Source organism: Trichomonas vaginalis, chromosome V, assembly GCF_026262505.1.
Source record: "Trichomonas vaginalis G3 chromosome V, whole genome shotgun sequence".
NCBI lineage: Eukaryota > Parabasalia > Trichomonadida > Trichomonadidae > Trichomonas > Trichomonas vaginalis.
This window is the reverse complement of record NC_067207.1, coordinates 33,406,467-33,433,836: the sequence shown is the minus strand read 5'-3', so window position 1 is coordinate 33,433,836 and position 27,370 is coordinate 33,406,467. Positions and strand designations below refer to the sequence as shown.

At 32.7% G+C, this 27,370-nt stretch overlaps 12 protein-coding genes and 4 pseudogenes across 16 annotated transcripts, besides 4 other annotated features; 2 read left to right on the top strand and 14 right to left on the bottom strand.

Annotated features, from left to right (window-relative positions):
* Window positions 1-1,042: 1,042 nt before the first annotated feature.
* TVAGG3_0449840 (vacuolar protein sorting VPSs16 family) lies at window positions 1,043-3,382 on the bottom strand (the record flags this gene model as incomplete). The annotated part of the gene is made up of 1 exon (XM_001315579.1): window positions 1,043-3,382. One exon carries the CDS (start codon window positions 3,380-3,382, stop codon window positions 1,043-1,045), a length of 2,340 nt encoding a protein of 779 aa, XP_001315614.1.
* A 104-nt stretch (window positions 3,383-3,486) lies between these two features.
* Window positions 3,487-3,516: a mobile genetic element.
* Window positions 3,517-3,906: 390 nt separating this feature from the next.
* On the bottom strand, window positions 3,907-4,589 carry TVAGG3_0449820 (regulation of endocytosis; the record flags this gene model as incomplete). The annotated part of the gene is made up of 1 exon (XM_001315580.1): window positions 3,985-4,551. The coding sequence occupies one exon, from the start codon at window positions 4,549-4,551 to the stop codon at window positions 3,985-3,987; it is 567 nt and encodes a 188-aa protein (XP_001315615.1).
* A 292-nt stretch (window positions 4,590-4,881) lies between these two features.
* On the bottom strand, window positions 4,882-6,626 carry TVAGG3_0449810 (bifunctional inhibitor/lipid-transfer protein/seed storage 2s albumin superfamily protein family; the record flags this gene model as incomplete). The annotated part of the gene is made up of 1 exon (XM_001315581.1): window positions 4,927-6,552. The coding sequence occupies one exon, from the start codon at window positions 6,550-6,552 to the stop codon at window positions 4,927-4,929; it is 1,626 nt and encodes a 541-aa protein (XP_001315616.1).
* A 2,176-nt stretch (window positions 6,627-8,802) lies between these two features.
* Window positions 8,803-9,446: a mobile genetic element.
* Window positions 9,447-9,887: 441 nt separating this feature from the next.
* Window positions 9,888-27,370: part of a mobile genetic element that runs on past the window's edge.
* On the bottom strand, window positions 10,561-10,803 carry TVAGG3_0449790 (uncharacterized protein; the record flags this gene model as incomplete). The annotated part of the gene is made up of 1 exon (XM_001315582.1): window positions 10,561-10,803. One exon carries the CDS (start codon window positions 10,801-10,803, stop codon window positions 10,561-10,563), a length of 243 nt encoding a protein of 80 aa, XP_001315617.1.
* Window positions 10,856-27,370: part of a mobile genetic element that runs on past the window's edge.
* On the bottom strand, window positions 11,342-12,914 carry TVAGG3_0449780 (annotated as a pseudogene). The gene has a single exon. A coding segment is annotated over exon 1 (1,573 nt).
* Window positions 12,942-13,367, bottom strand: TVAGG3_0449770 (uncharacterized protein; the record flags this gene model as incomplete). Its single annotated transcript, XM_001315584.1, has 1 exon — window positions 12,942-13,367. The coding sequence occupies one exon, from the start codon at window positions 13,365-13,367 to the stop codon at window positions 12,942-12,944; it is 426 nt and encodes a 141-aa protein (XP_001315619.1).
* On the top strand, window positions 13,413-13,673 carry TVAGG3_0449760 (uncharacterized protein; the record flags this gene model as incomplete). Its single annotated transcript, XM_001315585.1, has 1 exon — window positions 13,413-13,673. The coding sequence occupies one exon, from the start codon at window positions 13,413-13,415 to the stop codon at window positions 13,671-13,673; it is 261 nt and encodes an 86-aa protein (XP_001315620.1).
* On the top strand, window positions 13,698-14,201 carry TVAGG3_0449750 (uncharacterized protein; the record flags this gene model as incomplete). The annotated part of the gene is made up of 1 exon (XM_051234577.1): window positions 13,698-14,201. One exon carries the CDS (start codon window positions 13,698-13,700, stop codon window positions 14,199-14,201), a length of 504 nt encoding a protein of 167 aa, XP_051104307.1.
* Window positions 14,728-15,222, bottom strand: TVAGG3_0449740 (organellar and viral DNA polymerase type B; the record flags this gene model as incomplete). The annotated part of the gene is made up of 1 exon (XM_001315586.1): window positions 14,728-15,222. One exon carries the CDS (start codon window positions 15,220-15,222, stop codon window positions 14,728-14,730), a length of 495 nt encoding a protein of 164 aa, XP_001315621.1.
* TVAGG3_0449730 (organellar and viral DNA polymerase type B) lies at window positions 15,846-16,464 on the bottom strand (the record flags this gene model as incomplete). Its single annotated transcript, XM_051234576.1, has 1 exon — window positions 15,846-16,464. A coding segment is annotated over one exon (619 nt), but the record flags the coding sequence as incomplete, so codon positions are not given.
* TVAGG3_0449720 (organellar and viral DNA polymerase type B) lies at window positions 16,653-17,718 on the bottom strand (the record flags this gene model as incomplete). Its single annotated transcript, XM_051234575.1, has 1 exon — window positions 16,653-17,718. A coding segment is annotated over one exon (1,066 nt), but the record flags the coding sequence as incomplete, so codon positions are not given.
* TVAGG3_0449710 (KilA, N-terminal/APSES-type HTH, DNA-binding family) lies at window positions 19,188-20,015 on the bottom strand (the record flags this gene model as incomplete). Its single annotated transcript, XM_051234574.1, has 1 exon — window positions 19,188-20,015. One exon carries the CDS (start codon window positions 20,013-20,015, stop codon window positions 19,188-19,190), a length of 828 nt encoding a protein of 275 aa, XP_051104304.1.
* TVAGG3_0449700 lies at window positions 20,876-21,811 on the bottom strand (annotated as a pseudogene). The gene has a single exon. A coding segment is annotated over exon 1 (936 nt).
* On the bottom strand, window positions 22,058-22,679 carry TVAGG3_0449690 (annotated as a pseudogene). The gene has a single exon. A coding segment is annotated over exon 1 (622 nt).
* On the bottom strand, window positions 23,167-23,322 carry TVAGG3_0449680 (uncharacterized protein; the record flags this gene model as incomplete). The annotated part of the gene is made up of 1 exon (XM_051234573.1): window positions 23,167-23,322. A coding segment is annotated over one exon (156 nt), but the record flags the coding sequence as incomplete, so codon positions are not given.
* TVAGG3_0449670 lies at window positions 23,962-26,240 on the bottom strand (annotated as a pseudogene). Its single transcript has one exon. A coding segment is annotated over exon 1 (2,279 nt).

The window sequence follows — 27,370 nt, the reverse complement described above, 5'->3', positions numbered from 1 at the left end:
GATATATTCAAATATATGCGAGAAAACTATCATCGACCTAATCTTGTTAGATCAAATATTATCTCAGTGAGTGCAAGCACAATTGCAGATTTCTATGCTCTTGAGAGGACATCACCAGATGTTATTTTTACTGAACCTTATTATGGAAGATTTATCACGCAAGATGTTCCAGATATACCAAATCTCACAATAAGCTTCAAAAAATCATATATTAATTTGACATCTTATACTATTTATGTTAGGCATAATCGTCTTATGAAATCATGGGACTTATTTGGTAAGACTGAGTCTACTGATTGGACTTTAATTGATAGACGACAAAACCAAATTTTTTATAAAGATCCGACAAATACTTCTAATTTTATCATCAATTGCACATGTTTATATCCAGCACCTTATACTGATTTCTTGTTCAACTTAACCAGGCCTGATAATCTTAATAATAATATCATTTCTATTTCACGATTATTCTTTTTTGGTAATTATTTTCCATTTGATTATGTATGCACATACAATAAGCTATATTTTCCCAATTTTAACATTTTATTGATATTTATTTTTATATTGATATAAACTTAGCACATTTTTAAAACTTTTCAGAGAATAAATGTATTTTTAATTTAAACTCGATTTTAAGTTTTATTTTTGTTTTGTCAGAAAGTAAATAACTATACAGTTTTAAATGAGTATGATTAATCTGAGTAAAAAGTACACATTACTTTATTTACAAAAGATTCCGTGAGAATCTATATTATAATTAATTGGTGAACTGAATATTTATATTCCGTTTATAGACACTTTATTCAAGCTTCTCGATAAGTTAAAAATTCACAAGCAACAATGTACACATTTTTTAATTGTTTTCGCTTCTCTCAAAAAGTGCAAAATATATGTTGAATATAAATTTTATTTGATCAAATCGATATAAATATAAATATTTGTAACATTGCACCTTAAAAACTGTCGTATTTATAAAATAATGATTCAATAAACATAGACTTTTTACAATTTTAGAAAAACAGAAAATAAGAAATAATTTAAATTACCAAGAATTAGATTTAAATACTCTAAATTCCGGTGGATTTTCATTGATAGTCTTCACGTAGTTCTCTCCTTCCGCAATTTGTTTCAGTCTTGCAGCTCTTTTGGCGTCCATTTTATCGCATTTCGAAATGAAGTAATGAATTTCATTTTTCTCTCCATTTTTCAGATACAAAAACACAACTAAATCCCAAAGATATTTTCTATCTTTTGTTACAACGAATTCCTTGACTTTATCATACATCTTTTCATCAACTAATGTTGCAACAAATATTCTTTCCCATGTCCTATTTTCCGTCTTTGATTCTTTTGCAAATAAAATTGCAGTTTCTGGCAAATAATTTTTCGCCAATTTCCTTATAGTTTGATTGAAAGATAAACCAACAATATCATTATCATGAATATCAGCACCAATAACTTTTTGTAATTCTTTTATTTTTGCAAGATTTTCAACATTTTTGTTGACGAAATCAGGTGAAAAAGACATATAATATCTCAACAAATTTTCACTTTGATTCATTGTAGAATTCAATTCTAAAATAGCTCTGATTCTTTGATAACTAATTATTGATATCATTCTAATACAAAAATAACAAATTGTTTCATTCTCTGCAATACAATTATTCACGAAATTCTTGTCATGATAACCTATTGCGTTTGCAATAACTTGTATCATTGAACTGGAATCGCAACTCAAATCACAATTCTCGAATGCGTTTTTCCAATCATTTATCAATGAATATAAAACACTTTTCTTTTCATAACTCTGTTCCTTTTGTGTCAAGTTTTTCGCCAAATTCATTCTTCCTTTTTTGATTGCATAAGATGCTGCAAAAGAAATAGATACGAAATCATCTTTAATAAGAGTTTCCAAACAATTGTCATCATCTAAAATGTTGTCAATAACATAACAACAATAACTTTCAGAGATATTCGTTGTTTTTTCATCTAATCTTTCAAAAATTTTCGCTGCAACAATGTGTAGATGCCTTATACATAATCTTTCACTTAAACAGGATAATGGCAGTTGTTCAAACTGTGAATTTGTCAATGGCATTGAACAATTTTTTTGTAAAGTTAACAAAATTTTTGCTCTCAAAATTTTGTTTTCTAAATTTTTGGTATTTTCTGTTAATTCTGCGGCATTTAAGAAGAAAACCCTTGATTTCGTGTCATTAAGAAATAATGCTGTATCAATACACTCGTTTTTTGCTGTTTCTCGGTCAATTTCGGAATTCATCATTGATAAAACAGGATTTTTCATTCTTTCATCAAAAATCTGGCAAAGTTTGGCTCCATCACTTGAAACCATTGTAGATAAAACGTTAGAAACGTTTTCTGGTACTTCAATTAAACGATATGACTCTGTTTGTGTCTGGATGAACAAACTATCATGTTCACTGTATGCTAAGCACATTCCTGAGAAGGAATAACATGGAGATGTTCCATCAGAAGACAAAAATAAAAGTCCATCTTGAAATACAGCGACAGGAGCGAGTTCTCCGAGCCATTTAAGGAAAAGAAATGTTCCAAAGATGTCGAAATCGACATTCGTTCTGTAGATTTCTTGAGATAATTTGATATCATAAACAATCATCGTTTTGTCTTGGAATAAAATGGAAATATAGTTGTAATTCGTGGATATCGCAAAGGTTTCGATCGGATTATCGAAGTCAATCTTGTAACTTCCCTTGGAAGAATATAAATATAATTCGCCTTCATAAGCCAAAGCGAAGCAAAGCGTGCCATTAGTATATGAATATTGTTCTGGAACGATTTCAAGTTGTTTGAATCTCTCTGTAAAACCGTGTTGTGTAATAACGTGAGTTTTTTCGAAATTTTCGCATTCGTATATATTTCCATCTTTCGCAAATACAACAACTCCATTTTCATGGAAAGCGCATCTTAATACGTAGCTGAATTTGAAGAGTTTCTGCATTTTAATCTGACTTTGATGGGAATAAATAAGAACTGTGCCATCGTCTGCTAGAACTCCGACATTATCATTCATGAACACATGTAAATCAATATTATAACATTCGTAATCTACGTAAATTGTCGAAATTAAATTTGAATTTTGGTCGTAAACTTTAACAATCGGTCGAATTTTAGTTTCTGCAACTTTTTTACGCCAATAGGCAATTAGTCCTGTACATTTTCCCATGGCATAGGTATCTAAAAATGGTTCTATCGGAAAATCCATTGTTTTCTCGCAAACTTTAACCCATTCTATCTTTCCTTCGCTAGTATACATCCATTCTCCTGATTTATCCAACATGTCCTTGTATTTACTAAATTGACCGCAATATACAGGATCTGTCAACATAGTAAACTGCTTCATAACTCATACAAAACTACTATACGAAAGCTTTATATACAAGATATAATCATCCTAAGTATAGTAACAATGAAAATTTTAATAAAATTTATAACAATTCATTGCATGAGTAGGTGACAAAAGTGCATACTCTTAAACAACCGTCGGATTTCCGGGTGAAATCGTGACACACTTTCGTCTTTCGTAGGCAGTGGTGGTTGTTACAAAAGGTAACTTCGAATGTAGCGTGAAATCTGCAAAAAAAATTCTGAAATTTGAATGGAGAACACAAAAATTGAATAGTTTACGTCAATAAAAAAGAGAAAAATGAAGCCAATGTGTCTCGAACCTAGGACTTAGAGCAGCAATCCCACTGTTTATCACATTACACTACATGCATCTCTCACCTCACTGAATGAGATCAACTATATGATAACTTTTTCCCCATTATATTCTTGTGGAAAAGTGACAAATAGCAACTTTGACCCTCTCTCTTCATTGCATTCTAATAAATATGATAAATTTAAAAATAAAACTATTAGTTAATACGAATGATAGGATTTTATTTTGTATTTCTTCAAATCATGTACGATAAAAATTAAAAATTCTTATGTATTTTTATAAAACTAACAGCATGAACTACCTTCTTCACTCCTCTTATGTTGGATCACATCCAATGCATCTGTGGTGTCGATATTCACTAGACCTTGGAATAATTCTCTAATTCTGTCTCCTGTCAATGCAGAAACTTCCATGTAGTATAGTAAGTTGTTTTCTGATACAAATGTTTCAGCTTCTTCTTTTGTTATCGCTCTTTCATTTTCTAAATCCTTTTTATTGCCAACAAGAATAATTTTGACTTCTGGAGGAGCATTTCCTTTAAGATCTCCGAGCCATCTTCCTAAATTATTGAATGAATTACGATCAGAAAGATCAAAAACTAATAAAGCAAAATGAGCGTTTCTATAGTAAGTTGAAGTAATGGACATAAACTTTTCTTGTCCTGCGGTATCCCAAATATGTAGCTTTATTGGACCTTTTGGCTTTTTAATGGTAAAAGTTAAAAAGCTTGCGCCAATTGTAGGAGTTACATCGTCAGATATAGCTCCAGTCACTAGTTTATCAACAATACATGTCTTTCCTACTTGCGTATTTCCTACAATAACTACTTTATATGATAATGGCTGAGTCATGATTTATATTGGATTTGAAACAAAAGTGGCACCAAAAGTGACTTGAAATAATTCTGACACTATTTCTCACGAAAATAAATACTCAAATCAATAGATAATCACATTCTTGATCGATAATTCACGTGTGATAGTTTCAAATTGAGAGAATTATTCCTGAATAAGAAAAAATTTGCTCCGAACATGTTTATTTTACCGATAATATAATCTTATATGTGTAATTAATCTACAAATTCTCTCAGTTGTGAAAAAATAGCAATTTGAATTCATATCGAACTCTTCTAACAAAAAGGAGCCAAGTTGGAGATGTGAAATAAAGTAAAATTGAATAGCAAGCAATTTTATTAACACAAAACAAGTAATGAACATATAAAAAATTTAGAAGTCATCATCAGATGGGTCTTTGGTCATTTCATTAAGCATGAAGTCTGGCTTAAATAGATCATTATCATCGTCTGCATCAGAATTTCTTGTATTCCAATCAATATCTGTTGTTTTGGTTTGGAATGTTTCTGTTGTGGTAGCAATATCATAGTTGTAAGCAGGTGCAATAGGAATATCAACCGAATTCAAGCTTTCGTCATCATTATCTATCGAATCAAAATCAGAATTGTTATATTCAGTGTAGGAATTCTTCTTTTTACGTAAAATAATAAAGGCAACAAGTATAGCTATTATAATTAATGCACCTGCGCAACTAGAGAATATTCCAATCAGAGTACCTTTCGAAATTGAATTGACAGAACCATTCGATTGATCATTCTGAGTTACACTAGAGTTATACGCATTAATATTTTGTGTATTTGTTGGAGAATTAGAGATAATTGAGCTAGTAACTACTGATTTTGAAGAAATTTGAGTTGCTGTTGAAACTAAAGCTGTTTGTGTCTCCTGAGTTGTTTCAATTTGTGTTTGCGATGATATTATTGGTTCATTTGTTTCTTGAAAAGTGTTGAATGGAGTATTAAAAGGAGTTTCTCGTAGAGTCATTAACTGAGTCTCTTGGAATGTTGCACATGGTGTGTTTAGTGGTGTTATATATGGTGTTTCATTTGGAGTCTCCTGGAAAGTTGCAAATTGAGTTTGAATCGGAGAATAATGAGGAGTTTCATCTGGAACAGGAATTTTTCTATCGTTACCGAGATCTTCTTCATCGTAGTAATCAGTAATGTACTCAGTTTGTGAAACAGAATTTGATACTGAAATTGAATTAGTTCTAATGCCAGGAGCATAGTAATCTATGAAAGTTATTTGACTGCTGTCGAATCTCTGGCTTGAAACTAGTACTTCTGAATTAAGGTTGCAGTTGATAAAAGAAATTCTGTTGAAAGTGACTGTCGATGATGTTGTTTGGAAGAATTTCTGGGATATTTTCTTATTTCCACCAGAAGTTATATTAATGAACATCGTATCGTAAAATGTACCGTCGAAATTATTAAATTCCATTTCTGTAGCAGAGCTTATTGATCCATCTGCTACAAAAACGTAAGAAATAGAGCTTGCAGTACCCGATAAGTAAAATGAATGGGTATATGCAACAGCATTTTCGGAAAGGTTAATCGAATTTAAAGTCAATGTGCCTTGATTCAAGTACATTGGCGCTCTATTTGACGAACTTGCCGATTGGGAGCATTTAGAGATACTGCACTGTGAGAATGACTGAATTGAAGATGAAGATGAAAAAGTGGAATAGATAAATTGGCCGTAGTAATTCGTCGAAGATGTTGTTTCGCATGATGTTCCGATTGTTTTTGAAACAGAGATTTGGCCATTTGATCCAAGAGATGAATAAATTGCACCACCATTTCTAGATGATGTGCATCCAGCAAAATAACACATAAATATTGAAATTCTTGCCGATGAAGAACGAGATATAGCTCCCCCATTGGTTGAGGAGCTAATCCCTAAAAAATCGCTATTGTTGATTTCATACGTACCAGAAGCGTAAGTTAACCTTGATGTGTATGTGTAATCAGATCCGGCAGGTGGAAAGTAAGTGGACATCAAAGAATGAAGATTTATTTGAAATCAATAATTGGCAAGATGTAAAGTTATCAAAAAATCGAAAAATTCAGAAAGAATTATAAAAGGTTCCAATATTTTTTATTGTTAATTTATATTGCTATTAATATCGGACTATTTACTAAATTTCCTTTATGAATTACGGTGTATGAAATTCTTCATAAGGATAACATAATTTATCGAAACTATTATTTGATTAACTACAGAGAGTAAAATTGTCAATTAAATTTTTTGAGAATCTATCAAAGCTTTGTCAATTTAAAAAATCATCATGAAAAGAACTGATCATAAAATTTTCTAGAATATCTATCACTTCTAATGCAAATTTCCATGCAAGCATATTTCGAGCAATTGAAACAAGAATTTGAAATTTTGGTATTGTGTTGATAAGAAATTATTAACAAAATTAAATCAGATATCTCATGGATAAATAATTTAATATGAAAAATAAAGATATTTATGATTATTTAAAATTTCGTAATCAAATTGAAAGTTCACATTTATACTATATCATTGTATCATGTTATGTTGTCTATGTATATATATATAGTCAGGAGAAAAAGGTGTAAACCGGGCAAAAAGGTGTAAACCTTGATATTTAGGAGCCAATATTAATACCAATAGTATACTTATATTGAGTATATTTGGGTAATGTGTTCAAAACAAAAACTTAAAAATTTGAATTTTTAGATACCCTCAATTTTTGACTTTTGCAACTTTTTCATGACCCCCTACCCAGGTTCTAAAATACCATTTATCGCCTGAAAAGCACTCTTAATTTATGCCAATTGACAAAATAAAGATATGTTTAGAATGCTGATATGATGGAGAATCATGCTGCATCATTATTGGCCAGCAATATATAATATTTAAGAAATCTACGAGATTATCTGATTTCATGAAACTCAATGTATACTAAGTTTCAGACTTTGAAATTTTAACATGTTGATATGGGTACATAGGGTTTATGATTCCAGTCATTTATTTAAAAAATTACAAAAATGAATTAATATGATGTGAGTAACAATGGTAATAAACGCTTATTTACTAATATAATATTTCTTGGTAGGAATGAAATGTTTTGGTGACATTTATAGAAGTTAAGCTGAGAATCAAAAATGCAAAAATTATTTTAAATATTAGAAGCATTATTTGATGTCATTGAGTTTAGAGTCGTGTGGCTATATGAGTACAATATGTTATTGATGTATATATGCAATAATTGTGAAAATGAAATGTGAATCTCAAGATGAGTTGCATATTACTGCGTTATAATTTGAATTCAATACGTACATAACATTACTAAATGTATTTTAAGATAATACAAAAAATTAAGCTTGCAAAAAGATATCGAAATGTAATTTTCATTAGATTCAAAGTTCTGCATAGATTTTGATTTTAACTATTGATGAGTTTGTCAAGCCTCTATAATAATAGAATGTAGAACTAATTAAATATAATTAATAAAAAAATACATATTTAAGTGATATTATAAGAGATATATGTGATGTTACCAATATGATATGATATTGGAGAACTGATAGAATTGTGATGTGAGAATAAATATGATTTTATAATGAATAGGAGAATAATATTAGAAGAATTTCTTGAGCTTAATGTATCTGAATATGTAATTGGGCATATATTCTATATATATATTGGTAGGTTAACTAGAAATAAGAATAGGAAAGATTGTTAATGAATAATATGAGATTAAGCGAAAATATATTGTTTTAATAGATGAGTGTTGAGATTCAATATATGTGAAGAGGGATATGTGAGATAAAATATGTAAATTTAATAAAATAAGCGTTGAGAGAAAAAATAACAAAGATTTATATGATATTTTGAGTATTGAAAAAGCCTGATTAGTGATTTTGTGTCTGTAAATGGAATCGATATTCTATGAGAAAGATAAAATGAATTAAAGAAGAATCGAAAAAGTGGATTAAGATTGAAAAAAAATTGAATGGTATGACAATTTAAAGAATAAAATAAATTGGTGTTGGTATGACGGTCTCATTCTGGGAGACATTGCCTCTGCATGTCTCCCAGAATGGAACAATGTTCCGCATTCATAACTTGAATGCGGAACTTTGACCGACAAGAGTGTATTGTGCACTCTTTTCGGTCGCAGTGTCTCATTCTGGGAGACATTGCCTCTGCATGTCTCCCAGAATGGAACAATTTTCTGCAATCAGAATGTGATTCCAAAACTTCCGCGTTCAAACTTCCCAATGGAAATCAAGCTTAGTATTCTCACGCAAATTACAGAATTTGGATGCAATACCCCTCAATTCATTGTTGAGAATGCCAAGTCTTTTCAAGATAAAATTATTACAGATTTCCACCTTCAAATTTATACAACATTATAAAAATTTATGAATAAAAACTTGATATAAAATAACATTTTTATTTTTACTAAGAAAAAAAAAGGTTTTTGATAATAAATTTATTTTATTTCGAAAAAGTAGCAATAATCGTAAAAGGGTATTGATAGGCTTGCTAAAGTAACTAATTTTAGCTGTCAAATACTTTTGTATTTTGAAGTAAATTAGTATAAATTTGTTTTTACTTTTATTTCGAAAAAGTAACAATAATCGTAAAAGGGTATTGATAGGCTTGCTAAAATAACTAATTTTAGCTGTCAAATACTTTTGTATTTTGAAGTAAATTAGTATAAATTTGATATTATTTTAACTCCCTTTGAAAACCTCAATTTTCCATACAGAGGGAACGGGAATAGCATCCAATATTCCCTGAGAATGGTTGCGCATTCTCAGTTCCCTCTATATTTCGAACGAAGCTCTCATCGGTCTTTTTTTTAATACTAAACGTTTTTTTCCTGTCACTTTTAGCTAAAATTTGGGTTTGCCATCTTAAAACGAAAAAAAGTCTAATTGCCATTTGAGAAGTCGATGAAAACGATCTGTTTTCATGAAAAATAGGCTATAATAAAGTCCCTCATTATGGCAATCATAATTGTAGTTTTAATTATTGAATAACTTCGCATTGTTTTTTCGTCCGTCACTTTCTTTTGAAAAATGAGCGTATTTACATCGCGCGCAAACGAAGCTAGTTATTGGTCAAGGAACCTAAATATCTTTATATTTTGTATTAATCTCAGGAAAGTGATTTGATGATTTTATTGATTCGACGAGTTGTCGAGACTGGATAGTTATATAAAGGTGTCTAATGGAATAAACGCATAATCTCTTAATATGGAGTCATTTATCGCTGGAGATTATCAATCTGGATGAAAAGGTTGTAAATTTGGAGAAATCTAATCAGATAGGTGATCTTCTATGGCATGTTGAAGTTAGTATACATATCTTCAGTATGGTGGCACTGCGCGCCATCTTACCGAAAATATGTCAATCTGACACTTTACAAAACCACTAACGTATATTTTACATCGCATATGCAATATTTCTAATAACCTTAAACTATTTCTGCCACGTAAAGTATTTATCACATAAACCACCTCATCTCACCTCTCTGTACGTTATATATTGTGCGCAGGTCATTGCCCATGGCAACTCCCCGCGACACAATGCACGTGCATGAAAAAATAAACGTTCTCACTAACGTTCTCACTAACGTTCACACTAACGTTCTCATTTACAAAAGTATTGCAACTCTTTCCATTGCTGTGCTTCACATAATAGTTCATATTCTTCAGTATCACTACTGTCGCTCCAATCGTCTGAGTCAAAGTCGCTGTCATAATTAATGTTTATAAGTTTTGACAAATGTAATGAAACACGCTTACCGTTTGTATCTACTGCTTGTATATATCTTCCATTATGTTTGCTATCATAAACGCTCAAACTAACTTTACCCTTTCTCCCTCGTATCTGATAGAATGTATTTTCATGAGGAACGAAGAAAAATTCTTGAACTCATGACCGTTGTAGTTTGTTATCTCAATAGTTTTCGTCATTACATCCAAATAAAAATTTTCAGTAAAAATAAAACTAATGAAATATTTTATTCCTCACTGTCGTCTGCTTTATCCAACTCTTCTAGCTTCTTCCTAAGTTCAGCAATGTTGTCCTCATGAAGTTTAATCTTCCTTAATATACCTTCTCTATCTAATGGTTGCTTTATCTTTCTAAACTGAACTCTACCATCCTTCATAGTATGAATGTAAAAACCTTCTGGAATAGTTCCTGATTTAATGTATTCTACCAAAAACTTTTGTTTCATTGCTTCAGTGACTTTATTTGTCATTTCAATCAAATAAAAATTTTAATATTAAATAAAAAATAACGTTATTTTTTCAGTAAGGAAACGCAGGAGTTTTACGATTTATTTGAGGAGTAGGTTCTGGTTTAAATGTTGGAGTCGGTTTAGGAGTTGACTTTTGAACAGGAGTTTGTACTTCCATAGGTTCAGGAGTCATTGAAGGTTTTGCTTGTGAAGGCGTTGGTTTTGGCGAAGGTGTTGGAGTTTGTTTAACTTCAGCTACTTCAGTATTATTTACAACATTTGCTTTATTTCTTTTCAACATCATAACTGCTACTGCTGTAGCTAGCAAACCTAGTGGGAGACCATATCTTATATAAGGACTTGACCAAATGCTATTTTTGACAGGAGCTGGTGGAACACCTAACCTTGGTGAGACTGCTCTTTGCCATTGTGCAGCTCGTAAGAAATATTCAATAGGTCTCTCCATAATCGTTTGGTAAAGTTTGTTTCATAGATGGTGAAGGTTCACGAGAGCTTGATGAAGAACTCATTTATAAGCTTTAAAATAAACGTTCATCCTTTATTCCTCACTGTCGTCCGTAGCTAAGTTATAGTCATCTAATCTTATTATGGGATGCCATTAGCACGCACCTGAATGGCAAAGCAACAATCCCTCATAAATCCAATAAGTGGCTTTGGTACATTTTCAGTTGCTAGTTCAATAGGTCCTTTAACAGACAATTTGTATGTTATTGGAGCAGTAGATGTTTGCCCTTGCTGGAAGCAAAAGTCCACTTCTGTTGGAAAACCACATAAGAAATGTGTGTTGTCATAGCTATCCCATTTATGTTCCACACTACCATCATCCACCAATGACCTCATAACATCTTCATTAAATCCTATCATATCATTGTTTGTATTGCAGGCGTTCGCAACCATTTCATAAAATACAGGTCCATATGATTTTTCAGGTTCTGCAGGCATATTTCCATAAGCTCCCATGGAAAGCTGAAGATATTTAAACTTAGGGTTCTCAAAATTAACATAATAGTTGTCTTTCTTTCTAAATAGTGCCCAAATACTTTTAACATTAATAGGCGTATAAGCTGCTGTAAATGTTGCACTTGAACTATCTGTATTCTTTGAGAATGAACCGTCCATAGGAATCCAATCCATAACTTTAACAGGAAAAATAAAGCCTCGTTTGTATAATGTTCTACAAGTTCTGTATAAATGTTAGGGTCTAAAGAGAATGACTTTGGATGAATAAAACATTCATTAAAATCCATCTTTGTTCGAAATAGTTGCTGGGTTACAGTTGTAATAGTAACTGTTCCACTAGCTTCTACTGCCTTCGTTATCATAGTGAATGGTTCATTCCATGGAACAAATTTATTTGTCGGTGGATTTGAATCTGAAGCAAATGCAACTTTAAGAGTTGGATTGAAAGCAACGATATCATTTACAGATATAGACGTGCATTGTAAGGCGTCGCTACTGAACTTTACTTTAAGCTGAATGTTACCAGCAAATGCAGGAATAAATCTTATAGCTTCTAATGGTAAAAACTTTCTAACAGGAATTCTTAAACGAAGCTTAAAATCAAATGATTTTCCTGCTGTAATTGGACCACTAACAATTTGTCCTGTTCTGCATGTTCCCGAATGACTCCATACATCTTCATGTCGAGTCTTTGAGAAAACATCTACTTTCTTTATTTGTTCGGTAGTTTGTGAGTTTGAAGTTATATATGCTTCTTCTCTTGCGTTGTCTTGAGAATATACGATACGACCATTTGCAAGGATTTGATATCCAGCAACTGCATAGAAAGCGTTATCGAAACCAATCCAAAATCCTGGTGGGTTTGTTTTATTGGAACCTGAACCAATTTCTTTATCTACAATAAATTGACCTTCCATTTTATACGTAATGAATGTATTGTAAAGGTCCAACATATTTTCACCAGGAGGTGAGAGATTGAATGTTACCCATGTGTTATCTTTAGCAGTTCCAGGTTGTGATGGAATCTTTGCGTCAGAATATTTTCTATTAGTGTCACCAATTTGAACTGCATTGTCTATGATATCGAAATATGAGCGAATCTGATGAATATGCTCTGCTGGAGTAAATTCGTTTAGCTGTTCGTTCTGCATGTATTTACTTCAGATAAAAATATCTATTTACTTCATTATTCTCACTCTTCTTCTTGGCATTCGTGGTGGAAGTTGTTTCTTGACATTTTCAATGAACTGTACATTCTCTTTTGTCTCAACTTCTTTCACTGGCGGGTCAGGGTTCTTTGACTCGGTTTGTTTTTCAATGAAATTCACGAACTTTGCAATAAGCTCTTGGTTTGTTATTGAAAGTACATCTGGCTTCTTTTCTTCTGGTTCTATTGGTGGCTCAGTTTGAACAGAAGGTTTTATATGGGCTTCGCCCTTGCCATGCGCCTTAATGTTGTCGCTTTCTGCATTCGCTAATGGAACCTTTCTTTTTCTTACGTATATTTTACCATCTTTACTCTGACTTACGTAATAGAAAGGATGTTGTATTCCTCTTGCGTCATTTAATATAATAGACTCTCGTTCTGATTTTGACAAGCTCATTTTACATCGGTTAAAGTTTTAAGTTAGATTTTTATCCGCAGTCAAATGACTCAGACAAGCCCTACGGACAAGACCCAAGAGGTCATAGATGTTGAAGCATTGAAGAAAGAAATTCGTGAGCAAATTTTATCCGAACTGAAGGAACAAAAACAAGAACAAAAGCCAGAGAGACCAAAGAGAAAACTTAGTGAAAAACAACTTGCTGCATTAGCTGCTGGAAGACAAAAGAACCCACGTTTGCTGGCGAAGAAAGCTAGAGAAGAAGCTGAAGCAAAAGCTAAAGAAGCTGAAGCAAAGAAAGAGTAAATGGTTTATTTTTATCCGAATTAAATGTATAGACAAATACCTTTATCTGTTGCGTTCAGTAGTGAAAACCCTGACGTCAAAATAAAGGGGAACAGAGTAACGTTTAAGTTTCCAACAGACTGGATTGTGAACATAAATGAAGAGAAGTACATTGGCATAACATCTATGTATATAACACATGCTTTCAGAAAGGTTGACTTTATACTTCAAGTCGAGATAGAAAATGACGAACAGTCTTTAAGCGCCCAAAACATTCACATATACAAATACTTTAAAGACGATACAACGTTAGAAGACTGTATAATTACATTTTACGAAAATTTTCAAAAGAAGTTTAACATTGAAGTACAAACTTTACAGCCTTTACGTGATTTTCTTGCACAACTGAAAGAAGAAGGAATTGTAGAAAGATTAATAGCTTTTCATTACGAGTTTGTAGCAAATGAAGATGGAACACATGACTGTCAATTCATTGTATTCTCACCATTCAATGAAGTAGCTAAAAAGAAAAAAATCCATTACGTATAAGATTTCAAATCTCTGAACCAAGTGATGATTTCAAGAATGTTTTCAATTATGATGCAATGCTTCCGAGGAAAAATGATTTTCCGAAATTAGATTTCCAGGTATTTGGGATAGAAAGCAAGCTATATTATATTCAAACTTAAGTAAGGGAGTTGAAAATGAGTTCATTGGTCATACAAGAACTTCACCACTTCCTAACCCTAAATACTATAAATTAACTGGCTTCAATCGTGAGTTTTGGATAGACATGTTCTCCACTCATGACCATAAAGCACCTGTTTTGCTACCTCCAGACCATAAGAACTGTCTCTACATTGAAGCACAACTCTTAAACTCTACCATCGCAGTATTGTAAAATCTACGCTAGCGGCTTATTTTTATCACGAATAACCTCATTGCTGACAAAAATAAATGACCTCATTGCTGACAAAAATAAATGACCTCATTGCTGACAAAAATAAATGACCTCATTGCTGACAAAAATAAATGACCTCATTCATGACCTCATTGCTGACAAAAATAAATGACCTCAGAACTTCAACTTACGAATAAAGCTTGTTTTAGTCGTTATTGAGAAGTTAAACTTTTCGGCAAAGCAAGGACTAGAAGACTTACATAAGTCAAATCCAATCTCTTGACCATCATGAAGTGCTTTGTAAAGTTTCATTAAACTGAACTCAGAGTCTTTGTCATATGTTCCAACAGGTATGTGAATGTTCTTATCTTCATTGTAATAGCATTGTATAGCTTCAGGAAACATTTCATTTGCTGTTAAAGCAAGGACGTCTTGTTTGACACCTTTGCAACGTGCATGGAATGCAACTTCATTTAAATCGTTAGTGAGTAAGTCTATGTAAGTCTTCTTTCCACAAAATATTGACTTGTATGCTAAACTTTGTTTTCCAGGTGTTATTTCTGCGAAGTCAGAATGGAACTGACCTAATGTTTTACCAATAAGTTCTCTACCGTATCTCTTCTTAAACTCTGCTGCAAGCTTTGGTATGTCTTCATTGAAAATATGCATGCTATCACAGTCCTGGTAAAATATTTGAAGTCCCATATCTTCAGCAGTACAGAATACTTCACACATTATTCTCTTCGACATAGACAGAATGTTAACACCAAGTGGACAGAAGTTAAAGTGTCTGCAAATGCTTTTTGTTAACTTGAAAATAGTTTTATCTGAACCATCCAAACTTTCGAACTTCACTATATGGTTGTAGTTTCTGATGGCATATCTTATAGCATCTTTGTCATTTACTATGGTTATTTTTGACTCAATAGGAGATAGAATAGTTTTGCCATAAATACTGTTCAGAATGAGCTTTATATTTTCTTGCAAAGGATTTCCTTCTTTCTTATACTTTAACCTTAACTCAGACAACTTCTTTACTTCATCTCTTATTCTAATATCTCTGTTTCCATCGTAATAGTATCCTTGCAACACTTCACATTTGACACCTTGATATTTTATGAGGTCTTGTAATGTTATATGGTCAACATACATTAAACAGCAAGTGTTTGAACTTCTGTGAACGTTAAGTTCTGGATTTAGTTCAGGGTCACAAACTATTAAAGGAAAGTGTCTATGTATTCCAATCTCTGTTATCTTAATGAGAACAAAGAAGCCGGATATAAACTTTTCACCAATGGGTTCCTTTTGGTCGTCATCGAATAAATGTCTCATGAGATACTCTGTGCTTAACATTTCTTTCTTCATAACCTTTGGAATACCTTCTAAAGTATAAAGTCTTGCTATAGCTGATGGATATAATGAAACAGCGTCGAAGTCAGCAATGAGTTTCTTTTCGCTCTTTTGTTTCATGTTATCTGACAGCATACATCTTCCACCTTGAATACAGCGTGAAATAAATTCTCTTGGTTTATTTGAGAGGTCATATAAATTTCCATTCGGGAAGTACACTCTGTTCTCAAACAATTTGTTAGCAATAGAACAAATACTAACGTAGTCATAAACGTTTAAATCAAATTCTTTCAATATGTCATTGCGGAACTTAACAAAACCTTCTCTTAAAATTCTTACATCTTGTTTGCAATAAAATGTGCTATACTTTTCTAAGTCGAAGTGGTTCTCATCTATTCTGCAACCTTTGATGGAATCTATGTTTTTCATGAATGTATCTGCATCCCGGATAAACTTACATGCTTCAGAAATGACACCAGTTCTGTTGTCATTTGCTAACAAAGTACTGTTGTAGTAGTTATATGGAAATACTTCTTTCGGTCCTGTTTGTAAGTTAAACATAGCAGGAAATAGTTTAAGCTTCTTATTTATAACACTGTAAGAGTCTTTTATAATAATTGCCCTTCCTTTATATAAGCCAGTTATTTGCATTGTTCGTGAACCTTTAATGATGGGAGTTCCTTTCACTTCTGTCATGTGTCTTAAGATGAAGTTTATATCATAACTGAGGTTATGGAAATATATTAAACTCTTGTCAGGAAGTCGTTCCAAAAATTCTGTTGCACAGTTCTGACCCCAAATGCTTTCACTCACTGAACCATCTTCACTGTCATAACAGATGTTAAAAGCTTTATGAAAGCCGTCTGTGCTACACTCAAAGTCAGCAAAGAAAACGTGCTCAGGAATGAACTTGCACTTATTTTTATTTACTTCTTTTGACTCGGCTTTCTTCTTCAGTTGTACACAATACTTTGGAGCATATGTCAAATCTTTAAATGGTGCAAGGTTCTGTTTATATAAGTCAGTCGTATATGTGAAAAGTTCTCCATAAGAAATAGGTTCGAAATATTTGCACTCCCACAATGTTTTCATAACATCCCATAGTGGTGTTGTTCTATCATAACGAACTACATATTTATCTTCTCTCTTTGTATAAATCTTCATCTGTTTCTCAATGTTCATTCCACCACACTCCTTCAAGATTTCTCTGTAATTTCTGATGAAGTATGTTGTCATTGGTAATCTTTCATTTAGCATGTAGTGGTCTTCAACAAGAAGTAAGTCAATAGTTCGAGCAGTTTCACATTCTTTTGGTATGTAGTGAATTATTCTGTTATCTTTGGAGTTGTCGAAATAACCAATGGTAACATTAAATGCTATACCTGTTGCGTCAGAAATTTCTTGTACTTTACTTTGAGGAAAGTCTCTAACACGAATGACTTCTCTCATGTGGTCAATAGTTTCTTCATTTACTCCAGCCTGAATGCAAGCATAAACGAAACAATTGTCTTCTGTCATAAGTGCTGCAGTTCTTTTGTTCAGTTCATTGAAGATTTGGTAGCGTTCAAGATTTATAGGTAATGTGCAAAGATACTTCCAGAACTGACCGCTTCTCTTCTTATAAAACTTCTTTTCACCAAGGATTTCATTCCAGAAGTCATCTATATCTTGTTTATCTCCTGTTTGTTTAAGTCTGTTCAATAATCTTTTCTGTCTTTCTGTCAGTGTGCTTTCATCTCTATATGGTCGCTTCTGTGGCTTTCCTTTCTTAACATCTGACATCGTTAAGCCTTCATATTCAGTTAAATCATACATCTTTATTTCAGTAAGATTCTTTATGTTTGTCAAGAAGAAGTCATAGTGCATTTCAACAATACCTGCAGCATTTGCTTCTATCTCTGATATAAAGTTCTCCTTCAAGAGCTGATGTAGTAATGTTCCAATATTATTGAGGTTTAACGTAGAACATTCATACTTTCCACCAAGTTTATAACATACCATCCATCTTTGTTGTGAGTTTATTTTAATCTTCTCTAAGAGTCTCATGAAAACCTTACCGAAATGTTTGTGTAAGTAGTCTCTGTTTGGTTCATCTAAAGCTTCGATGTTAAAGTCAATGAGTCTATTGCCTGACTTCACATTTCTCTTCCTATTCTCTTCATCTTTCTTTAACCATCTCTCACCTTCTTTTGGTTTGTCGTCAATGGAACGAATGACATCGTTAGCTTTGCGAACTTGTTCTATAGCGCTCTTAAACATCTCTCTTCTCTGTTGTTTCAGTGTGTCGTCTCTTCTTCTTGTTTCACCAACGTTTGCATTTGTTATGTCAAACATTTCTCTTCTTACTTCATGAGGTACTGAACGTCTATGATATAAGTCAATAGCAACGTCATTTAAAGGAAATGCTCTTGCATGGACTTCGTCCTCGCCGCGTTGCGGCTTTATGAACTCATGAATTCTATCATAACTTATTGCACCATTATAGTCTTTAATGAAGTCAGCGAGTGCTTTTTTGTTTGTTGCGTAATGTTTTGCAACATCTATATTAGCTTCTGTAAGAAGTTGTTTTATTTCCGAGTGTTCTAACTTAGACAACTTCCGATACATCTTTAGTAGGAAATAAAAAATATTTTTTGAAAAAATTAGATTAGATTTTTTTAAGTTATTTTCAAAATAATTTAATATTTTTATTTTAATGAAACACATGCAAGATTGCAAGTTCTTTTCATACAATGCTCTCGCTACTGCCATCAAGAATGAGTTCAATAATGCTTCAAATGTTAATGTTATCTTTAACAAGAAGTTTGTGAAAGAATCTAAGTTTGGTCAGTATGTCAGACCATTAGCTATCGTCATTGACCGCAAACGTTATACTTCACAAGAGTTAGCAGTAGTTTTGAAACAAAAGAGTTTCTTCGTGAATGTCAAAGATACTCATTATACTGTTATAAAGAACTCTAACATTGACTTCTTCAGTATTGCTTTAAATCTTTCCGAACAGAAAGAATATAAGAAAGGTGAAACAAATGTGAAATATTATCCTTCATCTCTGAAGACAATAACGAACAAAGATGTTATACAGAAATTCTTACCAAAGGTTGAAGAAGCTTCTATTGACATTGACGAAGGAAGTGAAATGGTTGAAGAAATAGACCCTGAAGCTATTTAAGCAAAAATATATTTTTGGTGAAGAGGTGAGATCTCACCCGTTTTTTCACCTCTTTTTCACCTCATTCTCTCTTCGTTAATGTTGTCGTGACTTCTTCGTTAATGTTGTCGTGACTTCATTCTTCCTCTTTGAAGATATCGAAATATTCTGTTATTTTTTCCTTCAGTAATGTTAAGTCTTCTTTGAATGTAAGTATTGTGCAACCTTTGACGTCATAGTGTGTTTGAGGAAGAGTATTTTTGACAAGTTCCTTTATTTGCTCATTCGGTGTCATTGAAATCGGTAAGTTTTCACGATAGAACCAGTTTCTGTCAGATTTATATATCTTAGCTAAGTCATAAAAGCTCTTGTTGTTTCTTCTGACTAAATGTAACATAACCATATCTTTATCTTCTTCTTTCTCCAACTCTTCAGTATATATCATATACTTATAACTCTTTTCCTTTCCTTTTGGTACCGAACGTGGTATTCTTTTCTGTATGCTTTTGTCTTTGGATTCAATGACTTCATCTTTTGCATGAAGTTTCTTTTCCATATCTTCACGTTCTGCTTTATATAGTTCATCTAACATCATGAAAATATAACAAGCATAACGAGGTGAAGCCCACATTGCTACAGCGTTTACTAAAAGTCTATGAACATAATAACCTTTCAAACCAGGAGCCAAATTCTTGCGATTTTCATACGGAATCTCTTCTCTCGGTTTTCCGAGGGAAGCAATCATATGAGAAAATTCTTCTAAAAGTTCTTTTGTCAGTTGGTTTTCAAACCAATGATATGCTTGCTTTGTAGAACGAAGAGCATTCATTATACTTTGCATTTGGTACATATCGTCTTTGACTGAACGAATGAGACGTAATTGTTTGTTATACTGTATGTACTCGTATTCTTCATTTATGGCTTCATGGACTATAACTGTTGTTGTGTTCTCTAATGTTGTCATTACTGTCTTTACATACAAAATAAAAAAATTTGTTAGAAAAAAATTAGCGTTATTTTCTGACTTTCACAAAAGACCAAAAATAAACGCTTTACATGTATTTTTCAGCAACTTCGTCAAATAATTTTATAGCTTTATCTATCTCATCTACTTCAAACGTTTCTTTACATTTCGTGGAGCACCATACATTTTCTCAAAAACTTCAAGCAGTTCTGTTTCAGCAGCTCTCATATCATTAACAAACACAACCTTGACTCTATTGACTGTAGAGTCATATCTTTGAGTTATATTATATGTTCTTCCTATCTTATATCTCTTTGTATTGAAGTCCTTCGATTTCTGAACGATGTAAAGTAAGCCTTCACTGCAACGTTCCGTATCGAATGAACCATAAGTTATGAAGTTATATCCAACAACTGGGTCTAACTAACAAAACTATTGGTATAAGACTTTTGTCAATGAGATATGCTGTAGTTCCATAGAATCTTACCGATATCATAAGCTCAGGATTTCTTGTCAAAATTTTCTGAGTTGAAGCATTTCTAACCCAGTGGTTTGTTTTCTTTTCAGATGGAGATATAATGTCTGACAAAGAATATTTGTTGTATTTCTTTGAGTATCTTACGTTTAAATCACCTATTCTAACCACTTTGGTGTCATTGTCTATCTTTCTAACTGTTTCAAACTCAATGTTTGACATTACTGTCTTTACATACAAGATAAAAAATTTTCTTAGAAAAAAATTAGCGTTATTTTTCTAACTAATGAAATTCATGAAATTTGGTCATTTTTCAGCAAAAATAATGTTTAGGGTAGAAGGTTAGATCTAACCTCATTTCTACCCTCATTTCTACCCTCATTATTTATAACCGTTTTACATGGTAAACGTTATGAATTCGTGAGACTCTAAACAGTTTTGTAGCTTCTATTTCTTCTTTTAGTACATCGAATGTTTTAACAATGCCGAAAGTTTCTTTATACTTCTTCTTGACGTCAGATAGAAGGAAATCGTCAGCAGTTGGATAGTTTTTGTTCAGAAATTCTAACATGTCCATTTTATTTTCTCCTGGTTTTTCTGCTTCTTTCTTTAAGTCTGCATAGTCGTTTCGCATTCTTTCTATCTCTTTGACGGAGTAGTTATATTTCCTCATTGCTGCCTTACATTTTGAACATTGCGGCATCGTTTTTGCGTTATACATTGAAATAAAACCAACTAGAACAACTAAGGCGTCAATGGTTTTCTTTAAATCTGAAGCAGTTGGTTTTATCTGTTCATTCCATACCTTACCTCTCTATCTTTATCTCTTATCTGCCATACACATTTTGCAACTAATGAAACAAAGTTGTCGTATGTCTTAAACTCCCCGATTTATATATGTCAGAGATGTTCTTATATACCATGTCGCAATCTTTGTCCATAACTTTATGGTTGCAATGATATCCTAGAAACTCATAGTTTACTTTACGTATGAACTTCTTTATTTCTACTGAGTCAGTTGGTTTCACTTCAATTTCATCGAATTCAGGAATAGTTAGTTTTTGCTGCTGAATTTCAGGCAATTTGGGTAAATGGTCAATAATGTCCTGCATTTCATAAAGATACTGTTCATTTTCTTCATCCTGTGCGGTACAGTCTAAATTACTTGTTAAAAGTTCTTGCTTTATTCTTTGTATTTCTGTTACAAACTATATGAAGAAGGAATGAAGCTTTTCATCTCTACTAACATAGATGTTGGATTCATGACTAACGAGTTTGGTGAAGTTGTTTGAATTGTTGTTGTGCCGATTGTTGAAATCATATCTTTTATACAAAATAAAAATTTTTCTTAGAAAAAAATTAGCGTTATTTTTTCTATCTTAAGGAAATTCATGAAAATTCATGAGACCCATAGGTCAGAGCCGCAAAGCGGCTAGGGTAGAAATGAGGGTAGAAATGAGGTTAGATCTAACCTTCTACCCTAAACATTATTTTTGGTCGTTTATGACAAAATAAATGGTTCATTTACTCACAATATTTTTGTACAAAACGACCCCAAACATTTAACTTCTTTTCTGCAGCTTCTAATGCTATCTTAGCGAGTTCATATTCTCTAAATTCTCTCTTTAAATCTTCTTGTTCCCATTGGTCTAGTTCGTATGGAGAATCTCTATAACCATAACACATCTCACGTTCATGTTCTAATTGTTTTTCATGCATTTTCCTAACTTCTTCTTCAAACAAATGTTTTGCATTCTCTACTGTATCTTCAAGTTCTTCTTCATCTAATTTCTCATGAACTTTCTTGTCTATGGAGTCCATAATATCTTTGACATAAAATGCATACTTTACAGAGCACCATTCAGCAACAAAATGAACGAGGTCAGGATGTATGTAAATACCTTTGAATTCATTTATAACGCCCTTAGTAACTCATAAAATGCTTGTTTTGAGGTCGAGCCACTTTTGGCTTGACCGTATTCGTTCATCCAAAACTCAAGAATTTCCTGCATTTTAGTACTATTGAGAAATCTGTTTAAATGGTTTAACCTTCCCGCTTCTCTTGCCATCTTTGTTGCATTAATGTAACCATCCTTGTCTCTACGTAAGACTTCAATACCGTTATAAGTGCCTTTTGTGAATGTTTCGCCATTAGATTTGTTCGTGAATGTTTTTGCTTCGACTGACATTTCTGTTCTTACATACAAAATAAAAAAATTTGTTAGAAAAAATTAGCGTTATTTTTCTATCTTAAGGAATTCATGAAAATTCGTGAGGGTAGAAATGAGGTTAGATCTAACCATCTACCCTAAACATTATTCATGTCTGATTTACATCTAATGAAAAAGTTTAGAAGAATTTTCTTATTCTTTCTGGCTTATTTTTGTCTTTCCAGTACTCCCGCTCTAATGGTCCCAGATGTGTTGGCTTTGACTCTCTCAAGTTCTTAGATGGTATAACATCTTCAACGCCTCCTTCATATCTTACTTTATAAGTGTCATCGTTTATGTTATAGCCAAGTATTTCAATAACCACTCCTCGCTTTGCTTCGTCAATGGTTTCAGCAAGTTTGCCATTACTACTTTCGACTAATTTATGTCGAGGGTAAAACGCAATAGAGTCGTCAGCAGCTTTTATAAGATATCCATTACCTTGCGTAGAGTCTACGATATAATAGTTTCTACTTAACCTTAAACGTTTCTTTGTCAACGGCTTGTCGTCAAGAACTACACGAACTTTTGTACCAGGAATGAGGGTAAATTGTGTTGAATTTCTGATATTTTGTGTTTGGCTTCGTTTCTTTTGTATATACTTTTTCTTCTTGTTGTTGTGTCATTGAATTTGGTGTATGTCCTGTTGTAGAATGTGTTGAGGAATTATATACTTCGAGAAAATGTTTCATTGTTTCTTCGGTAAAGTCTCGCTCTTGTTTAAATCTCTGAGCGTTCTTATGAACGGTTTATGATGCCGAGTATGTTATGGTTATGTCTTCAGTAGTGTAGTGAGTTATGTTATGCTTAATGAGAAAATCTGTGATTTCATTGCTGAGGTATGCACTGTCTTGGTCTGATGTTAAAGTACTTGGGCTATGTTCTGCTACAAACTTTTGTAAAACTCTTAACACTTCACGAGTTCCTTTATTCCTCATTGGATATGCATATGCTTTACGAGTGTTAACATTAATGAAGATGAGGAATGGTTTATGTCCTCCTTTCTGCTTTGAATGAGAGTGTCAAATTGGTATGCGTCAGGAGCGTTGGAGTAAATTGGTAAAAAGTAGTCGTAAGGGTTTATTTTTGTTTGATGTACAACATTTTGTCAAAGAACCTTTTCACTTCAGCTCTGTTAGTAAATCCCCAACTCTTTGCAGCTTCATTGAACTTCTTAAATGACCTCCATGGATGTTGTTCGAATACTTCTTTCAAGCTCATTTATGTAAAGTTAAAGATTTTATTCTAGGCTCAAGCGCGTTCATTGAACGCGGTACCATGCGAATATAGTCACAAATGGTGGCATATAATCTGCACCCGAGCCTGTTGGATTTGTTGTGAAAGTGTGTGAATGATTTCCTGCGGTTCCACAGAAAATACCTGCGCTTGAATCTACTGGGTCACTTGAAATATCATATCTATGCATTCCCTGTCTATCCGAACCTGCTGCAAGATTTGTATAACCTCTTTTTGTTATTGAATGTGAATGACTACCTGTTGTGTTTGTAGTTCCTGTATGAGTGTGCGGTGGAAGGTTTGCTTCTTTAATTTTCTTCGAACCTCCTGTTTGCTTTGAATATTTAGCACAGTATAAGAATTTATCTACAATCTGCTTCCACGTACCAAAACCTAAAACTGTTTCTGGATTTGTTGAGTTCATTGACGTATAAATAGAACCAACAGGATATAATGTTTGAAGTATTTCAGTCTTTAATGTTTGAAGCTCTGTTTTGTCTGCTTTCTTATCTAACATTGCTGGTAGTTCATATGCTTCAAAGTTTCTGGCATGACCTTCGATATTCCTGCAACTGTTATCTAAATTGTTAAGAGTATCTTTTACGCTTGTACTTGGATTCTCTAAAGGTGCACTTGAACCAAGGGTATAGTTCAATATTACATCGTCTGCTCTAACAGTAGTGAAGGATTCATGTGTATGTTCTTTATCTGCTTTTTTATCTAACATTGCTGGTAGTTCATGTGTTTCAAAGTTTCTGACATGACCTTCAATGTTCATACATTTACTATTTAAGGAGTTTAGTGTATCTTTTACGCTTGTACTTGGATTCTCTAAAGGTGCACTTGAACCAAGGGTATAGTTCAATATTACATCGTCTGCTCTAACAGTAGTGAAGGATTCATGTGTATGGTTCTTGTCAGCTTTACTATTTAATGTAGCTTGAAGTTCATTTATATCGGAGATATTGTGTTTATGAGATTTCAAAACTTTGTTCATTGCTTCGAGTTCAACTTTGTCAGCTTTACTTTTAATAGCATCTTCAAACGTTATTTTTGCCTTAACTCTCAATGTAAATCTTGGTTCAACTAATACACCGTTAACATTGAAAGTAGAGGCATAAATTTCACCGGTATAACCAAATGCTTCTGGTGCTTTAGCTACATCATACTGTACAGTACAGCTTATGTCATAACCTTTAGCACGAATGTATTTATATCTTCTTTCATTAACATTTTTTGTCTTCGCTTCATCACTTCGTGTTAAATATCCATGGTAGTCCGTTATAATCTGTTCGTCTGAAGTTATATAATGAACGTGGTTTTTGTCTGTTTTTTCGGCTTCTATCTCATTTATTTCAAGTTCAACTCTTCCGCCAGAACTCTTATTACCATTAATCTTTTTCATTAATTCGGTAATTACGTCATAAAGACTATATTCTGTTTTCGGTTTTGTAAATAATGAGTCAAAATTTCTTTTCATCATTACATCGCTGACATTAATGATATCACCAATTCCTTTTTCATTTATTCTCTTCATTAATTCTGCAATAATGACGAATATATAATCTGTTAATTTATTCTCTTCATCGAGGGTTATAGAATGTTTTGAAATTGAATCATTAACTCCTCTAAATAAATCAATAACTTCAGGATACACGTTTTTAATGTCTCGAATAACCCGACCAGTATCCTGGTGTTCATGTTCTTCGTTCCCGTCGTTACGTGGTTTTATATCTCTAACCATCATCAACGCAGCCATAACCGGAGGGTTTGTTGCTATCTGTTCGAAAATCCGTCCGTTATGTACGGTATATCTAAATAATTTCTTTGTGTTTGTTAAAACATTTGAAACAAGTCTTTTAAAACCATCTACAAAATTTCCGTTTCACCTAATGTTCTTGCAGCATTTACAAGCTCACCCATTCCCGCTTTTGACCCCAAAAACGTCCATATTGCATTTATTTCACTCTGTATAGTTGTCCATTCAGCGAAACTAACACCCGCATTCGCTAAGCTGAAAATGAAATTCAGTGGATCGAACTTAATTCCACCTTCTTTTTCAATTTCAACGAACTCACTAACATGAGATTTTAAGTATTCTTTCGTTAAAATTGTTTTCCCCGATGTTATGTCATTAACGAAACTATCACCGTCAAAAGTTAACGAATTCAATTTCGTCGTTGATGCTTTTATTTCATACACCGCTTTATCGATAGTTTTTGGCTCACCTTCTTTAGAAGCATATGAAACATTAATGAATGAATTATATGTATTCGTGAATGAGTTAAAATCAATGATTTTCATTAATGACGCCTTTAATGATTCATTTACTGTCGAATCCCTTAAAGTAATTAATGAACTGTCATTTATGAAAGGTACACTGCAAACCGTCGAGTTTGGATCAAATGCTGTAGTTGGTGCAGGAATATTAATGATATAAGTCATTAAATCATTAAGTGACGTAAATAATGTTGTCGTTTTTGATTTAATTTCTTTAGCATCTGTTATATATGGTAATTTTATTTCTGTAGTTTCTGAATTAAAGATATTCGCTAAAATGTTTTGTAAACTGTTTTGAACAGCTGTGTAAACCGTTGAATCCGGAACTCTTACGATTTCACCGTCCTTAATAAAAGGCATTGCACATGGTGTAGTGCTTGGGTCAAATCTTTTTGGGTTATGATTCAACATATATTCTAATGCTTCATAAACAGACCTATATACGGTTGTATTATCTTTTTCAATAATTTCACCGTCCTTTATAAACGGCATAGTACATGGAGTTAAAATAGGGTCAAACTTTTCATAGTCCTTCCATGTTATGTATTTCTCAGTATTTCCATCAGTGATAACAATATATTTGTCAGTAAGTGTGAGAGAGTATTGACCAAAATATAAACGTTTAGCTCTGTCAGCTTCATACGCATATGCAGCTATACTCATATTTTAATAAGAATAAAATGTTGTTCTATTTGCAAAGTACAGACCCAAACGAATACGGGACAGTAAAGCTACAAACAAACTTAGGTCTACAGAATGAGGCGCTTGCATTCAGAATGGTTGACTTCAATACTATCGCTTCATTCGTTATAACAGATGAAACAGATTTCATGGAGATTGAAATAGATGGAAAGAAGCACGAAATAAGATTTCACAATAATGTAGAATATAAGATGGAAACATTAGCTGGAGTGTTAAATGCTCTCATAAATACTACAATAAACAAGGATAACGAAGAAAACTTAATGAATGTTAAACTTATTGCAGGAGTTTTGAAGTTCAGTTATGCGAAGGAGTTTAAGATACCAAGAATGAGTCATAGAGTACAACTTCTGGGAGCATACCATATGACATTTCCTTTGAAAAGTGTTGACAAAACGATTGAGATGAAATCTGTTCCATACGTATGTTATGGTAATTGTTTGTACATTGAG